Source organism: Peromyscus maniculatus, chromosome 11 (assembly GCF_049852395.1).
Source record: "Peromyscus maniculatus bairdii isolate BWxNUB_F1_BW_parent chromosome 11, HU_Pman_BW_mat_3.1, whole genome shotgun sequence".
Taxonomy (NCBI): Eukaryota; Metazoa; Chordata; class Mammalia; order Rodentia; family Cricetidae; genus Peromyscus; species Peromyscus maniculatus.
Genome location: NC_134862.1, coordinates 43,859,937 through 43,877,851, shown reverse-complemented (window position 1 = coordinate 43,877,851; position 17,915 = coordinate 43,859,937). Strand labels below are relative to the sequence as shown.

The 17,915-nt window shown below is 53.1% G+C and overlaps 1 protein-coding gene across 7 annotated transcripts in view; it reads left to right on the top strand.

Annotated features, from left to right (window-relative positions):
* Positions 1–1,239: 1,239 nt before the first annotated feature.
* Positions 1,240–17,915, top strand: part of Adora1 (adenosine A1 receptor) — a 50,979-nt gene continuing 34,303 nt past the window's right edge. The window contains exons 1-2 of one of the 7 annotated variants that reach the window (XM_016001026.3): positions 14,761–14,990; positions 15,741–16,198. In XM_016001026.3, the coding sequence (XP_015856512.1) occupies positions 15,858–16,198 (341 nt within the window). In that variant the 5' untranslated portion in view covers positions 14,761–14,990; positions 15,741–15,857. Of the gene's footprint in view, positions 1,359–14,760; positions 14,991–15,032; positions 16,220–16,324; positions 16,879–17,915 lie in introns of those variants that run through there. The other 6 variants (XM_042258168.2, XM_076547436.1, XM_076547435.1 and 3 more) reach the window with 6 other exon arrangements.

Sequence of the window (17,915 nt, the reverse complement as noted above, 5' to 3'; positions counted from 1 at the left end):
CCCGGGGTGAAGGTCTGATGAATAGTTATCTGCTGGCATGACATGGCTGCCTCTCATTGGTCCAGGTCATCTCAGATCATGTCTCAGCTGCTGTTGCTAAGGCCTTTAGGCAGACCCAGGTTGGCTCTCAGAAAGTATCTTTATTACTGGTTTGGGCCAGCTGGCCCTCAAGCCTGTTAGGGACGAGTCATCCCACACACCTCCAGGAACTTCCTCCAGCAAGGCCACACCCCTAAACCTTCCCAAATAGTGCTACCCACTGGGGACCGAATGTTCCAATACATGATCACATAGAGGACATTCTCACCCAGAGCACTGCACACAAGACACAAACTTTCATAATTTTGGAAATTTCCTCGGCAGCAGCATGGGAGAAATACGATTTGCCCATAGGACATGCTCTTCAATTGCCATGCAGCCCCCCTTCCCTGGGGAAGGACCACTGAGAGCCCTCTGCTTCTACCCTTTACCTCTCCCGTCCACCGCAGGCTTTCATCTTAGTGCGGGGAACTGGCTTTTGTATATTTATAGCCATACTAGTAGTTTTTTTGGGGGGGTTTGTTTGTTTTTTTGAGACAGGGTTTCTTTGTGTATCTCTGGCTGTTCTGAAACTGACTCTGTACGTCAGGCTGGCCCAAACTCAGAGATCTGCCTGCTGATGCCTCCCAAATGCTGGGATTAAAGGCATGGCCATCACTGCCCACCCTACTAATAGTTTTAAGACAGACTGAGTTCTAGTTTTGTCAAAAGCCTCCTTTGGAAGGCCTTTCAGGGCCGGGGGCATGTGTCATGGAGAGATGGGGAAAGGCACTGTTGAGTGTGGATCCTGCTTTACATTTCTGTGCTGTGGGTTTGCATTAGTATTTATTGGACACTGTGCAGGTAGTGTTCTGGGGATGTCCCATGTAAGTCACTCATGGGAAGGATCACTGGGTCCTTAAGTCACACCTTGCTTTTCGAATAGGGCCGAGCCAGAAGTCCATGTAAAGATGATCATTGCCTCCAGACAGCTCCCTGCCTCTCTTTCTACTCAGTTGACAGCGTCTCTGTTCCTGTGCCCCTGCCCAGACCCCTGAAAGCATGAAACTATAACCGAGGGGCCATACTAGACTTGCCTGGAGAGCTCCCACAGCCACCATCCATGAACTGTGGTGGCCACATAGACTTGACTCTGTTGTGTTGCTTCCACACTGATCTGTAAGGATCTGTCTATCTGTCTGTCTTCCCCTCTTAGGACATCCCTTGACTTCAACCTCTCCAGTGGCATTCACTTTGTAATGAATGGAAAAGTGCTATCGTTTCTACCCCAGGATGTCCGGAAGTAATTCCTTGGATCCCACTTGGTGGACTGCTCCAGGGTAAGGCAATGATCTGTCTCACTTCCTAACGGATGTTTCTGCTCCACTCCTGCCTGCTTTCTTCGTTGCCTCAAGGGCTCACTCTTTAAATTTTAAAAATTATCGTGTGTGTGTGTGTGTGTGTGTGTGTGTGTGTGTGTGTGTGTGTGAAGCCAGAGGACTTGCAGGAGTCACTTATCTGCCTTCTACCATTAGGACCTGGGGATTGAACTCAGGTCATCAGGCTTGGCATCTTGTTGAGCCATCTCACCACCCCAGGGGTGCCCCCCCAACTAATCAAGTATGCTCTTGCTCTGATGCAGCTCTTTGGTGCTTCTTCTCCTCGCCCCGTGGATAAGCCAAGGCTTTCTTTCCTCCTGAACCCTGTGTCTAGTCATATTCAATGGTAAGGTGTGTGGTGCCGGTATGTTCAGACCCCAGTGCCTTTGCACACGTGCCTTCCCTCTGGAACGCTCTGCCTGGCAATCTCCTGTCCATCCTTTGAGGGTCACATTCAACATCCCTACTCTGAAAAACCCTCTGGGACTCTGCATCTTCCACTTCCAGGGGATTACGTATTATGTTAGCGCTTTGCAACAGCTGTAATAGTTGTCCATATGTGTATGCCTCTGCTTCCCGCACTCCACAAGACTCTGGCTGCCCGAAGCACACACTGCTGGGTGTGGTGTCCTTATCTCCTGGTGGACTTCAGAGAGTACTAGAAGGAATAGTCGGGGGGCCAGAGGTGGACGCAAACTTCTGTGCACCGTGAGAACTTTGTCAGCTTGAAAGGTCTGGAAAGAAGCATCTAAACGACACTGGCTGTCACAGTTGTTCCATAGTTCAACCTTCCAAACACAACTACAGTCTCCCAATATCATTTTTCTGCCCCCTCCGCTCTTCCTCCTTTTCCCCTGTCCTACTATTGCTGTGATGGAACACCATGACCAAAGCAACTGGAGGAGGAAAGGGTTTATTTGGCTCACACTTCCACATCACCGCTCATCATCAAATAAGTCAGGACAGGGGCTCACACAGGGCAGGAACCTGGAGGCAGGAGCTGATGCAGAGGCCACACAGAGGTGCTGCCTACTGGCTTTCTCCCTATGGCTTGCTCAGCCTGCTTTCTTATAGAACCCAGCACCAGCAGCCCAGGGATGGCCCCACCCACAATGGGCTGGGCCCTCCCCCATCAATCACTCATTAAGAAAATGCCCTACAGGCTTGCCTACAGACTGATCTTAGGGAGGCATTTCTCAATTTAGGCTTCCTCCTCTAATGACTTTTACCTTATGTCAAGTTGACATAAAACTAGCCAGCACCCCTTCCTGCCCCCACCCCCCACTTTCCTTCCCTCCCCTGTCTTCTTTCCACTGCTGTTTCACTTCAACATTAGCCATCTGCTACCCAGACAGCGCTGTAGCAGTCCGTGGTGAGCAACAGTATCAGTGCACCCAGGATCCTACCATGGTGTCCAAGCAGGCTGGTTTCATTTGTCTATATTTCCCATCTTTGTATGTCTACATCCTATTGCATACTTGTAACCATAACAGAGTTTTAATTTTGTAGCCTGCCTTTAAATTTAATATAGAAGCATTTTTCCATGCTCCTACACAGTCTTCACAATTATCACTTTAATGATCTCATAATATGCCACTGAGTGGACGCACCAAGTTTCACTTAACTGTTTCCTTTCTGGTAGGAGGCTGTGGTCCTGTTGCAGACGGTGCGGGGATGATGAAGCACGTCTTTCACTCCTTTTTCTTATTCCTCCTCTTTACTCCTTCACTCCCATCCTCTTATTTTTCCAAATATCTTTGTCCCTTCTGGGTGGAAAGAGGAATCACCTTACTAGACTACAAGATTTTGGAAAAAAAAATGATTAAAATTTTATTTTTAAAGTGATCTAAGGACATTGTGCTTCGTAGACGTTAACCCTTTTCTTTTGGGAGGGGCGTGTTTCGAGACAGGGTTTCTCTGTGTAACAGTCCTAGCTGTTCTGAAACTCTCTTTGTGGACCAGGCTGGTTTTGAACTCACAGAGATCTGCCTGCTTTTGCCTCTCAAGTGCTGGGATTAAAGGCGTGTGCCACCACTGCCTGGCAACTCTTTTTATTCTCAAGGAGTAGGAACACAGGACCAAGCAGGACCAGATTAGAGAAGGCTCAGACTTGTGACAGGGACGTATTGTTTATGATGGGAGAAAACAAGGGGTGGAGTATATGGCTGTCCGTAGGAGATGCTAACAAAATGGTGCCTGATGCGTGTCCATGCTGGGACGGGAAGTGGCATTAGAAGAGACTGCGGAGCTGTGTGTGCTGCTGTAGACAGGCAGGCCTTTAAAATTCTGTTTTTACACTTATTTGGTGTGTGTGTGTGTGTGTGTGTGTGTGTGTGTGTGTGTGTGTGTGCTCATGTGGATGTCAGAGGATAACTTTCATGAATCAGTTCTCTTTCCACCATGTGCGGCATGAGGATTGAACTTAGGCGGTCAGGGTTGGCAGCTGCTGCTTTCATCCACTGAGTCATTTTACTGGCCCAGGTAGGGCTTTTTATATCAAATTCATTTGCAGACTATTTTCAGGTTACTACTTACATAAGAACAATAAAAACTCAAACCTGTATAAAAATGCGAGTGCTGTAATATATGTGTGTATATAACACATGCATGCAAGTTCTACAAATATATGGTAAATGCTTGGAAATACCCCTAAGTGGTCGCAGTGATCGCTTCTGCTCAGAAGGGTCTGGGGAGGGCATTGGTCAGAGGGATTCTAAGCTCAACTGTAGTGGCTTCACTTTTTTATTAAGAAAAGTATATTCAGGCCAGGCCTAGTGGGCCACACCTGTCATCCTAGCACTTGTGAGGCAGAGGCAAAGGAATTGGGAGTTCAAGGCCAGCCTGGGCTACATGAGTCCCTGTCTCAACAAACAAACAAACAAACAAACAAACAAAAACCACCCCCACCCCCAAAAGAAAAGTATATTCCCATGTTACTTGTGGAACAAAGAATTTATTTTAACATGTTCTTGCCTGGGAGATGCCTCAATCACTATAGTACACACACACACACACACACACACACACACACACACACACACACACACACGTGCACACATGCAATTTTCCCACTGTCTTGTTTTTCTATTTGCCATTGTACATTGATAAAGGGCTTGGCCACGAGGAAATGAAATGAGAATGTGTTTAAATATGCAAAGACCCTCCTGGAGAGAGTAGGCTGTTCGTTGGCTTCAGGTGAAAAGATAGGTTGTAGGTTGTTGGGGACAGCGTTGGTGGCCCGGGGAAGAGAGCCGGGGAAGCCCTCCTGGTGGGATCCTGTCTCTCAGCCAGGCCTTCCTACCCGCTCTAGGCAGGTGGAAGCTGGGAGTTTTGAAGTGGAGTCTTTGCCCCGAGTCCTAGATGGAGGGCAACAGATGGGGCCCCACAGCCCTGCTGCCCAGACCGAGGGGAACAGGTGGAGGCTGAGGGGTCAGAGTGTGAATGCTGGCGATTCATGAGTGCTGCAGGTGGGCCGAGTGCCCAGCACAGGGGCAGTGACAGCTGGGCAGCATGTGGGCGACAGAGAGAACAGGGAAAGGGGCGGGCGGGGGAGGCCCTAGAGAGCAGAGGACAAGGGAGGAAAGAGGACAACTCCCCCCACCCCTACCCCCCACCCCGCCGCAGCTGCGGCAAGAGTGAGGTCAGAGGTCCCAGGCTGCTAGCAAAGGTCTAGGAAGCTGCAGGATGAGGGAAGACACTGAGCGGGCAGGGTGCCCATCTTCTCCCCGTCCTCCTTCTCCAGCTCCAGCTGTCCTTTGTGTAGCCCTAAACCTGAGGCATTTGGGCCACTCCAGCAGCTGTGCCAGCCAGGCCTTTGGCTGGGTCAGGGACTGGGCAGCCGAGGAGGAGCAGCTGCTGCTCCTACCCCTGGAGACTGGGTGGGAGAGCAAAGGGCTAGGTCGGGGAAATCTCAAACACGTGGCAGGGCCATGCCGTACTTGTCTGTGGAGAACTCTCTCTTGCTTACTGTATTCGCCCGGTTTCTCGTGAGTTAAGTGTTAGGGTAGGAAGGACCGAAGAACTGCAAAAGGCAGTCCGTCTGAATATGCGTCAAACGCTCGGTCACAGTACCACCGACTTCTCCCAGCTGCTCATTCAGAAAATTCTATAGTTTATACTTTACAGACGGGAAAACTGGGGCTTCGTGGCCATGTTCTCAGAAGGGACGTTTGGGCAAATTTACTAGGCCCTAGAGACCAAGCTCACACAGCCTTTGAGGGCAATTGGGTGAGCGAGGGTTCTGTGCCCAGACGAAGGAAGGTTCCCAGAAGTACCGGAGGTGGGAGGTCAGCGCCGAAAGCAGATTCCTGAGGCGGGCTGGCGGGAAGCAGAGGGTGCTGGGAACCCTATCTTTGGAGATCTTCCCAGGGCGGGGAGGGCTCCCAGCCCATGCACTTTGGGCACTTTCAGAGTTTGCCTGCAAACACGAGGCAGCGGGGTGCGAGCAAAGGATTTTGGACTGGGCATCAGGAGACCAGAGTCGCCATCCGGGTGGCATGTTTGCTGGGCATTCATTCCTGGGGCTGGTCCCCTGGCCCTTCAGCTGAATTTCGGCATCTGCGTCGTCCCATCTCCATGTTCATTTTAGCTGTCACCTGAGGGGTCCGCCCTCTGGGCCCAACGCCCCGCCCAGGCTCCAGTCCCTCCAGCAGGGGGACCCAGAGCCCCAGACAAGGGCGCAGAACGGCGCTCAGCTTCACTGTCAGAGGAAAAGGGAGGAGAATCGCTGTCCTGTCACCTGTGATGCCACAAGGGGCAAACGAGCCCCCCCCCCAAAGATAACGTGGTCACATGTCCTGCGGCACCTCATTCTGCACCGTCGGCCATGTGCTACTGTGCCGCAGGCACCGGTCCCGTGTGATGAGATCGTCCAACTTCGGGGTCTGCGGAAGCAGCTCAGTGGTAGAGGGCTTGCCTGGCACGAGGGCACCCTGGGCACTGGGGAGGGAGAAATGAAGACGCCTAGCCATCGAAAGGCCCCTCTGTGTCCCCAGCAGGAGCCACCAGATCGAGTGAGTGGCTTTTAGGAATAGGAGTTAATTTCTGATCTGTGGGTCCACAGAGTGGGCAGACGGCGGGACCACAGGCCACCTCTCTTCCACACCTTAGGCAAGTGGCCCTGCTCCGGGTGCGAATTCCTTCCGGGTTCAGGGATGAGGTGACGTTGATCTGAAGGGAGTGTCTGTAGAATGGCATTTAGGATTGTGCTTGAGATGAGGGAACGAGGGCCAGGAAAAGACAGGCGCAGGGAATGAGCCTGTGTGACCAGTTTGGAATGAGTGACTGCCCACTGTCTCACGCCTCACTTCCACGCCTACTGGAGAGGAACACAACCTATGAAAATGTGTGTGCTAGGCCTTCCCGGCAGGCTCGCTGCCCTGGGGCCCCAGCTGAGCAAACGGCGCTCCACCCCAGCTGGTTCTCTGCTTGGCAGGGTGAAAGCTTTTCTGGCTTCAGTGTTAGCCCTTATGCCTCAGATTGGTACATAGGGCACCACACTAGAGCGCCATTGTAAGACCACTGTGCTCATTACTGCTTTTCAGTCTCCTCGGTTGTTCCCTGAGCTGTGGGGTGTGTGTGTGTGTGTGTGTGTGTGTGTGTTGTTCATACTCACATTTCTACCTGACCTTTTTGTAGCAGCATTGTTCACCATAGCCCCAAAGTGAAAACAACCCAAATGCCCATCAACTGAAGACTGGATAATCAAAATGTGGACGGTCCATGACATGAAATCTTATTCAACCACTGAAACTGCGTATTGAGCTAATGAGATGTCTCAGTGGGTAAAGAGGTTGGTGTGCAGGCCTGATGCCCTGAGTTCGATCCCTAGAACCCACAGTGGGAGGGGAGAACCGACTCCCAAATTATCCCTCTGACCTCCAAAATAATAGGAGGAGAAGGAGGGTGGGGGAGGAGTTGTTGTTGTTGAGTACTGATACCTGCTACAACTCAGAGGAACCTTGACAACCTCGAGGTATTTGAAGGAAGCTAGCACAAAGGACCATCGGTGAGCATCTGAACAGGCAAATCCACAGAAGGAACAGTTTGTCGCTGAGCATGGTGTCCAGCCCTTTAATCCTAGCAATTCATGAAAGCTGAAGCAGGAAGATCACAAATTTGAGGCTAGCTTGGGTTACATAGTGAGACTCTGTCTCAACTCTTCCCACCAAAGATTTGTGTTGTCTGGGGCTGGGGAGGGAGAGTAGTTGCTAATGGGCACAAGAGGGAGATCATGAAAATGTTCTAAAATGAAATGATGGTGGTGCTTGCACAATTCTGTAAATCTGGTCTCAGAACCACTGCCTGCACACTTTAAATGAGTGAACTTTATCATACATAAGTTGTTTCTCAATAAAGCTGTTAACATTTTTTAACTGGGTGTCCTGAATGTATTCTGGTAACTCTAGTTGGTGAACATTTGGCTTGTTTCTGCTCTTAAGCTATTCTGAGTAACACTGCTGTGAAAATCTGTCCTCTCTTCCCCTTTCCACATCTCAAGGGCTAGTTCTCCATGAGGAAGCACACAGAATGTGTTGTGGCTGCTTCTCTTGGCCGAAGGGGCAGTGATGGATGGCTGGAGAGGAATGCAGGAGGTACAGAGTATGGAAGCCAGCCCACCTAGCCTCTAACAGAAGTCACATGATCTCTCCCTTCCTTGATTCCCCTTCTGCCCAGTGAAGAAGGGGGAAAACAGTCACATTTCCTTGTCTTCTTAGAGGTGGTGTTGAGGAGCCCAGGAAGGTGCTACTCAGGATAAAGTGTGCTGCCCTGGGTAGCAGGGGTTCTGATGACTCTGTCAGGTGGCAAAGCCAGTCTGTGTCTTTTGGATGGTGAAGGGTGGCAAGCAGATCACCCAGAGGGACCTCTTTGGCTACAGATAGGGTCAGAGAAGCCAAGAAATTCATGAATGGTGCCTGGTGAGCTGGGTTGGGGTGTGGGCTGAGCTATGGCCACCAGAAGGGGAGGAGATGGTGCAGGGCAAGGCCAAGTCTTTATTGATATGAAATGTTGTTGTCAGACTATTGGCTATGTATCAATAGAGCTGGGCTTCCTGAAAAGACCTGAGAGCATCCCTGAAACAGTCAATAAAGGACCGGAGGCCTAGGGGATGGGGGGGAGGGGAAGCTGGGTGTTTCCAGGTCTCTGGGCAGGTAGAGCACCAGGCAGAGGGCCAAGTCCAGGTGGCTGTGGATATCTGCTCATGTCCTCATGGGCATGCAGAGGTGGTGTGGAGAGCCTGGCCTGTGCTCAGCATCTCGTCCTCTGATTCATCTCATTATTGCCTTCTTCACCGAAGCTGTGAGCATGCTCAGATCTCCCTGCAGCTAAAACCAACCTCTTTTTGACCTCCTTCTCCTGCAGCCAACCATCCATCTTTTGTTCTTTTTCCCTGCCTAGCTCCCACAGAGACTAGTTTGCACCCACGACTTCCACCGTTAACTAGCTGCGGCAGCTTTAACCCCTGAGAGGCCCTCATACACCCACCCTTCCCATGAGGCTTCTTCCAGGTCTCCCTTCCCTTCCTGTCACCAGAGGTGACTGTTCCCCTCTCCAGCCACTCAGTGCCTCTCTTCCTGAAATGCCTGCACTCCGCTCCTGGCAGCTTTCCCTCCTGGTCCTGGGGGACACAGCCCAGCTTCCTTGCACCCTCCCTTGAGTAGTCTTGCCGCACTCCCCAGGGGGAATCTTGTTCCCCAAGGTCTCTATTCCCACCTGGACAGAGATGACCAGATTCCTGTTCCACACTCTTGGCTTTTTCAGAATCCCACAAAAACCTGCCAGGGCCACATCTCACTTGATCCACCCTCTCTCTGCACTACCAGGGTCTCTTTCATCAGCCATCCCTGTCTCCCCTGGACCATCTTCACCTTTTTGCTTGCCCTTGGTTGCTGTGTTTGGCCAGCCACTGAGCCCAGGAGTGCTCCCATGCAACCTCTGTCCATCATCTCTGTCCCCACTCTTCCTCTTCTGCTCGGCTTCTCACTGTCTTTGATCAAGGTTGCTGATGAATCGCCAGCCTCCAGCTCCTTCCTCCGGGCCCTTTGGGTTGTCTTTCTAAGTTAGATTGTCTTGGCTTAGGCTGAAGTTCAGCAGCATAGTGTTTGCCTAACATGCATCATCCCCAGTTCCACCCCCAGAACGGCAAGAAATAAAGTACCACCAGCTTCCAGATCCTTCAGGCCCCCGTTCAAAATCCTCGAGAGCTTTCAAATACCAACAAAGTCGGCTATGGTTGGTTGTTTGCATCCTGAGACGCACTTTCACATAACAAGAGGGACAGGGCTGCTATTTCTCCTCCAGGATAAGAGAACTGGGCTCAGGGAATGTGGGGAAGTATTGGGCTTGCCCATGCGCAAGGTGGAGCTGGGAGCTCTGGCCCTCTTGGTGCCCCACCCTGGAGGTTTGGTCACTGTCACTGTGCTGCCCAGACTCAGGTTGAAGCCCCTCATCTTCCCCAAGATATAGCACACACTTTGTACCTTCAGGCTGTTTGTTTTGTCTACCCACAAAGGTCCCTTCCCATGCCACCTGTCTTTCTCCACAAACACAGAGCATCCTGCCCCTCCTCAAGCCCAGGCTCAGCTTGCTTTCTCTGGAACCCTTCCAGCCAGCTCCTGCTCAGGAAGCTCCCTGGCTAGTCTGTGGCACCTGGAACACACAACCTGGCAGACTCTGAGCAGGTGGCACACACACACACACACACACCTTCATAGTGGACTTCGGGCAATACAGAGGGGTAAATGAAGGAACGGGTGGTCGGCTGAGGTTCTCTCCCTCCGGGAGATCTCAACCCCTCCTGAGCCTAGACCACCTCTGTGGTCCAGTCGGGTCTCAGCCATGCACAGGGCTCCACTTGAGCCTTGCTAAGCCTTGACTTGTCTGTGGTTGGGGGCCCAGAGCTTCAGCTTCCTCCCAGGCAGGTGTGTAGTGAGCAGGTCCAGGGATGCTGTCGATGGGGAAATCTTCCTGAGTGCCAAACTGTTACAGGGTCTTTATTGTGCTGTCAGCATGGGTTGCTGGCTCTCCCAGGGTGTGTTTGCATCCTGTCTCCCTTCCCAGTGAGGGGGGCGGGGGGAGCTGGAAGCTGAGGACTCTCTCTGCCTCCTGAGACCTTGGCAGGTAGGGCTCAGAGTTCACTTCACCTCTTGCCTCCTCCCCAGGCCTCAGTTGGGCCCTGACTTACAGGGCGGTTTGGGTAAATTTATTCCATGTTTGGGTTTCTCTGGTTTGTCCATGGAAGCGTTGGGTTAAAGCTCAAATGTTCATTTTTTTTTTTTCACATGGCTTATAAAAATCCATGTTCAAACAAAGTTATACAATAAACAAACAAAAACCAACCAAACAACATCATATATGTAAAACAGAGAATTCTGCCTAAAGCAGACATGGCTCCCCGAAGACCCTAAGAAACCCTGATCCTCCTCCCTCACCCTGGGGCTCTTCTGCCAAGTTCCCAGGCATCCTTCGTGTGTCTAGATCCCCCACATGAGAGGGCGTGGCCTTCCTTCCTCCACTGCCTTTGCTGATCCACAGTTGCCAAAAGACTGAGGTCAGAGGTCAGAGGCTTGCCCTCGTCCTCCCAGAGAGAAGTGTATATGGGGGTCCTTTGTGTTTATGCCTGTGACTGTGAACTTTTTCTGGAGGTTCGCGCCTTCTCATCCCGGCCTACCCTCTGGTAGGTAGAAGGGGCAGAATTCTTAGTTGTCACTGAGTAGAACACGGTGAATGAAATGATGACCATGTGGTTAAAAAGAAATGACCTCAGTCCCGACCTGAAATGGGAGAGAGGGAGGAAGAGACCTACGTTTCAGTCACCACCAGGATGGACAGAACTGGAGTGGGGCGGCATGCTCCCCTGCTATCCTGAAGTCTCTTTGTCCGTCCCGACTTCTGGTTCTTTTTTTTTCCCCCGAGACAGGGTTTCTCTGTGTAGTTTTGGTGCCTGTCCTGGATCTTGCTCTGTAGCCCAGGCTGGCCTAGAACTCACAGAGATCCACCTGGCTCTGCCTCCCGAGTGCTGGGATTAAAGGCCTGTGCCATCACTGCCCGGCAACTTCTGGTTCTTATCCGGGTCTCCTTGTGCAAGCAGGGCCCAGAATAATGCTGAAAACCATGACATAGGAACCAGAATAATCTGCCTGCTGGAAGAAAACAGGAATATACGTTTCTCCTTTCTTTTTTTATTTCTTTCTTCTTCTTCTTCTTCTTTTTTTTTTTTTTTTTTTTTTTGGTTTTTCGAGACAGGGTTTCTCTGTGTAGCTTTGTGCCTTTCCTGGAACTCACTTGGTAGCCCAGGCTGGCCTCGAACTCACAAAGATCCGCCTGCCTCTGCCTCCCGAGTGCTGGGATTAAAGGCGTACGCCACCACCGCCCGGCCTTCTTCTTCTTTTTAATGGCACAAGGAACGGCACACAGGACTTTTTACTACATTCTATCCCAGCACCCTATGACTGAAATATACCCCCAGCCTCAGAAGAAGTTTTTGTGTTTTTGAGTCAGGGTCTCACTATGTAACCCAGGCTGGCCCAGGCTGGCCCAGGCTGATCTTGAACTCCCAATCCTCCTGCCTAAGCCGTCTTAGAGCTGGGAAAACAAACATGTACTGTCATGCCTAACTTCAGAGGAGAGTCCCTAAGACCTCTTCCTCCCCCAGGCTCTTCCGGAAGTTGGACCCAAACCTTGGCACCCTCCTTTTCTCTTCTTGTTGGTGTCCCCAAGGTGAGCAAGCTTCTGGGGCACTTGGGGGAGTTTGGAGAAGGCTCAGGGCTGCTGAACCGGGCTGCCCCAGTGGCATTTCCGCCTCTGCCCTCTCTTCCACACTCACCAGGCCCGCTGTGGAGAGCTGGTGGTGTGACATGCCAGCAGAGAGACAGAGGCAGGGAGCTTGGAAGGAACAAGACAGGACTGGGAGGAAACTGGGTGAAGACCGGGCCCTGGGACTTTTCACTTACTGTGGCATCGTCTTGCCCCAGAGGGACATGCTTAGTAAACGCTTTCACTTGGGTACCTTTAAGGGCACTCAAGCCTGGTACCTGTGGGATTTAGTCCCAACATAGCTCCACTATCAGCACAGGGCAGATTTCAGTATTTTGAACTTTGGACTCTCCTTCCCTCCCCTTCTCCCCATTGGCCTGGCGCTGCCTGCTTCCCTTTTTTTTTTTTAAGATTATATTACATTTTATTTATTTAGTACATGTGCCTCTGTGTGTGTGTGTGTGTGTGTGTGTGTGTGTGTGTGTGTGTGTGTGTGTGAGTGCCACAGTGCGCGTGTGTGGAGGTCAGAAGACAACCTTTGGGAGACAGTCGTCTTCTGTACTGTGGGTCCTGGGGATTGAACTCACTTTGTCAGGCATGGCAGCAAGCGCATTTATTCACTGAGCCATCTTGTTGGCCTTAAGCTGGCTTTTTAATCCATGGTCTGGGCTCGACTCTCCTAAAACATGCGTATGCGGTTCTCATAGCCTTCCAGGAGGTGCTCTTCCTGGTCAAGCCGTCATACAGATGAGGAAATCAGGGCTCTGCTGGAGGCAGGGAAATCATGGCAGGTCATGTGGCTGAGGGAGGAGGGTCATCTAGTCAGGGATCTGGGGCATGTGTGAAAAGCAGCATCACATTTTTGGCTCGGCGTCCACCCCAGGCACTTGGCTCCTCCTGTTCCACCCTGTCCTTCCACAGTGTCCTCTCCCTCAAGCCTCTGGCTGCCCCATGCTGGGTTTGCCATATGGCTGACCAGAGGCAAATCAAAACTCAAGAGAAGATCACAGATAGAATCAGCTGTAAAACGCTTGGCCAGTATGCATGAGGTCCTGAGTTCCATTCCTCAGCACCAAACAGACAAACAACAAAAACAAAACAAAACCAACCAACCAAACAAACAACCAAACAACCAACCAACCAAACAACCACTCTCTTTGCCCAGCATGGTACAGGATTGTATCTTTAATTCCAGCATTGGGAAAGAAGAGCTAAAATGACTGAGTTTGAGGCCAGCCTGGGCTACATAGCAAGTTCCTGTCTTAAAAAATTAATTAAGAGAAAGACTTTGTGCCTTAAAGGCTTTGAGCCAAGGAAATAAAGGGCCAAGAGGCAGAGACCTCAGCCTCCTGGCATGGTGTGGGCAGTGGGAGAATGTCGTCAACTTGCTCTTAGGAATGGGGAGGAATGCGAAGTACACAGGGAGGGAGGGTACCTGGCAGCTAGCCTTCCTAGAAGGACTGCCCTTTTGTGATCAGACTCAGATTTCTTCTTCTCTGAGGATGGGAGTGGAAGATGCTGTCTTCTCCCACATTGGACTTCCTCCTCGGAAGACAACTGAATTACCTTTACCCTTCTGCCCAGCCACTCAGGTTCCAGAAACTGTTCCCTACTGTGATCTTGCAGCAAACACCAGCAGAAGCGATGGCTGTCCCTCCAGCGGTGAGAGCCCTTCTCATCCTGAGATCCAGCAAGGGGGCAGGAGGGGCGCTGGGGTTCCCCCAGCCTAACCCAGCTCCTGTGCAGTGCAGGCCCTTCTCCAACATACAAACGTGATTTCTCAGAGAGGGATCTCTGTAAGGCACCCAGAAGGAAGGCTTGGGGCTGTGCCTACTGATTGGAAGCAAGTGATGAGGTGTGGGCTAGGGGCGTTATGGGGAGGGCACTGTGTGGCGGCTTGGTCTGCTAAATGCTGTAGTCCTTGGCAAGTTCCTTTCATTTCCCAGCCTGCTTCTTTTTCTGGAACACAAGGGACTGAACTAGTTACTGTTGTGGTCTTAGGTGCTGGGGAGGAGGAGGTGGAGGAGGAGGAGGAGGGAAGAAAGGAGCATCGTAGTGTGACACTGACAGTGGTGATCTTGAGAAGCCGGTCACTTCTCTGAGCCTCAGCATCCCCATCTGCAAAATGGAAATTGCTAAGAGCCCGCAAAGCGTTCTGAAAGATGGATGAGAAAGGGATGTAATGACTCAGGATATCGCCTGAGAAGTAACGTGTGTGCTGGAAGCCTGTGCCTTCCTGACAGTGCGGGGACCGGGTTCCTGAAGAGAGTAGGTTTTGGGATTAGGGGAGGAGCCGTGCTGCCAACCCTTAGTGGTTGTGGGAGATCAGAGCAGGGCCTTCTGGAGTCCCGCAGGTGATCAGGGCTCACTGCCACCCACCCTCCTGCCGCATTGAGAGGGGAGGGAGAGAGCACGGGAGGCCGCACCTCTGTACTGTCCCGAGGCCGGATTCATACATCACACCGTTCGGGAAGCTCACGTTTTCTCAGCTTTTCTCACACAGAATCACTTCCTTTGTTTAGAGGAGGGGGTGGGGGAGGAGACGGAGGGCGACGAGGGAGGGGCCCGCGGGTGCCGCCGCCGCCGCCGCCCCCGCCCCCTCCCCTCCCGGTGTGCGGAGCCCGATTGTCACTCAGCTCCCGCTCCGGGGGCGACGAAGGCGCTGGCGCCAGAGTGGAGTCTCGGTTAGCTACCATCCCCCTGGACCTAACAGGCTAGCCCTGGGTTCTCCTGGCATCTTCTGAGGGAGCGACTGCCCAAGGCTTCGAGATTTGGGGACACTTGGCTAGACAGTTCAGGTGGCTAGGAGGAGCTCTGACAGCTTTGGTGTGACCTTGGGTAAGTCTGTGTCTCAGTTCGTGCACCATGAATGTGCAGGAGAAGGGTGGATGAAATGATTGGAATGCCCCCCCATGGGGCAGTCGATGGGCAAAGATTCTAAGCTGGAGCAGGACCAGGCGACTGTTAAGAGTCGGACACCAGCGGCGTCCCAGGTGGGTGGGCACAGGGCGGGCGTGCGCGCACGCGGGAAATGAGAGCCCGTGGACCCGCCAGGTCCTGGGCTTAGTCCCTCAGATTCACGCCTGCCATCCAGTCCCAGGTACGAAACAGGGGCACTACCTCTTTAAAAGCGTCCGGGGCTGAGCCTCTGCCGCACCATGTGATTGCTTGAAAGGCCGGGCTGGGAGCGCAGCGGCGGGAGCCTGGAGAATGATGAGCCGGTGCGCGCACGGTGCCCAGAGCCCAGCCCTGCCCGGCGCGGCTCCGGAAAGCCGCCCGGGGAACTTAGGGCAACGCCTTTGGGACCCCCTACTGGTTGGCAGGCAAGATGGTGAGCTCCCTGCCTCCGGGTCGGCGGACACCTGTGGGCATTGCGGAGGCATAGGGGATCGTTGTGGAGTGAGTGTACTGGGAGCTACCTCACACCTGATACAAAAGCCAGTGGTGGAGTGAGTGTTGCTATTTTAAGTTGCTGAATGGAACCTCTGAGGACAAGGGGAGGGGACAGAGGTTAAGAAGATAGAGAGGCTGAGTGCCTGGCCAGCCTGGGCAGGCGCTGCATCTGCTAACTGGGGCACATCTTCGCAGGGCTGCCTATGTCCCCTCCTTCCCAGGCTGGCATCCCCACCGCAGGCTTCCTGACCACAGGTGCTGGCCTCGTGCCCCAGGGCGCCTGTCTGCTGATGTGCCCAGCTCCTGCCCACCATGCCGCCCTACATCTCGGCTTTCCAGGCTGCCTACATTGGCATCGAGGTGCTCATTGCCTTGGTCTCTGTGCCTGGAAACGTGCTGGTGATTTGGGCTGTGAAGGTGAACCAGGCACTTCGCGATGCCACCTTCTATTTCATCGTATCCCTGGCAGTAGCTGATGTGGCCGTTGGCGCCCTGGTCATCCCACTAGCCATCCTTATCAACATTGGGCCACAGACCTACTTCCACACCTGCCTCATGGTGGCCTGCCCTGTCCTCATCCTCACCCAGAGCTCCATCCTGGCTCTGCTGGCTATTGCTGTGGATCGTTACCTCCGAGTCAAGATCCCTCTCCGGTGAGTTCATAGCAGCCCAAGGTACTCTGCGAAACTCTTATGTTGGGTGGCTTGGGGGATGAGTTAGAGAAGATTAAGAGTGCATAAGGCCCGTCCCTAGTCAGCTAGGTGTTCTCTGGCTGTTGGATCCCAGCCCACACTTGGCCTTCCTGGGCTCTGTGTAGGGATGCTTCGCTTGGCTGTGGTGAGAGAAGCAGGAGGGGGCTGGGTGGCTGGAGAATCACCACCCTGACGGTACCCATGACCTCAGTGCTGTAGCCTCTGCAGCGAGGGAGCCGGAGGCAGCAGATGGGGCCTGGAGTCGGGTTAGAGCATTTGGAGGGGTCACCACTGTCGTCCCCAAGACAGGGGACAGTGCAGGGTTGAGAATGATCTGGATTCCACAAGGAGGAGGAGAGCAGAGCTCTAGGGGAGGGCTGAGGACGTGTTAAGGGTGGCACACCAGGGCCAACCTGCTGCCGCTTCTCGGATCAGACCAGGCTGGCTTCCGGAAGACACTCTTTAGCTCACTTGTTCTGCCAATGTCTTGTACCAGCCAGCTCCACCCTCCAGACTCTCCTGCTGAGCCCAGAGGGCTAGTTGCCTCTGCCCAGCGCCTACTGAGGGATCTCTTTGGCAGGCAGGGAGAATGCTGCTGACTGCCCCTGTGTTCTGGCTTTGGCTTGCAGGCTACACCAGAGGTGCGTCTGCTGTTTCTGGACAGCTCAGGGAGCGAGGCTTAATGGTGGCAGTCCTTGTCGTGGGGTGGGGGGAGGTCCCGTCTACCTTGAGGCTCCCTGCCCAGGCCTACCAGGCCATAATCTTGGCACCAGGCAGTGCCTGGGTCACCGAGTGCCAGCAAGTGCCTGGGCACACTGCCAGGAACCGGCTCTGCTGGGACACACTTTTGAGTGTGTTTCCCCCTCTTTGAATTCTTGTCACCAGTAGGTTCTGTAATGGTGAGCTTTAGCCGTGTCCAGGACCTGCCATCCTATGCAGCGTCCTGTGCTCCCGTATCTGGGACTTGGGGCCTCTGATCTCACTTGGCAGTTTGCCCGAGCAGGCCTAGGTACCCAGAGTTCTCTCTTTGGTCACATTTATGCACGTTTAACTTTTCCCAGCCTCTTCTCACGTCATGCATTCATTCCCTGTGTCCAGGGAGGGAGGTGGAGCAGGAACTGGATGAGGGGAAGCCGGCTCAGAGGATCTCCCGGAGCCAGGTGTGGAGAGCCCGATTCAACCGAGTCCTCCCTCTGACTCCTGTGCCCAGAACCTTGTCGTCAGCCTCTCGCACCCCACCTCCAACCTCCCTCCCTCCCAGTCACCAAGTTTCCTAGGGAAGGTGGGGTGCAGGAAGGAGGAAACACAGTGCAGAAGCCACGGAGGCTCCGTTTCCGAGGGCCTTTCATGCTGCCATTAAACCGGGGTTGCTGCTGGCCTGCGCTCGCCACGCTAGTCTCAATCCATTAGATGGGCTGGGCCTCGGAGCCCGACCATTACAACAGCGTGGCCACATTAGGAATGCACAGAGATGGGCAGCCGGAGGAAGGCTGCTGGAGAAAGTCTGCCTGCTGAGTGGGTGCCAATGCCTTGGCCCTGTCCTCGTGCCACAGAGGTCACAGGCTTCAGAATGTGTCCTCCTCACCCTTTGGGCCTGGGGAATGGAGTGGCCATACTGGTAGGAATGGCAGGCTCATTCCCCTCAGAGGCAGCGGCTGTTGCTTCGAAGCTGGGGCCG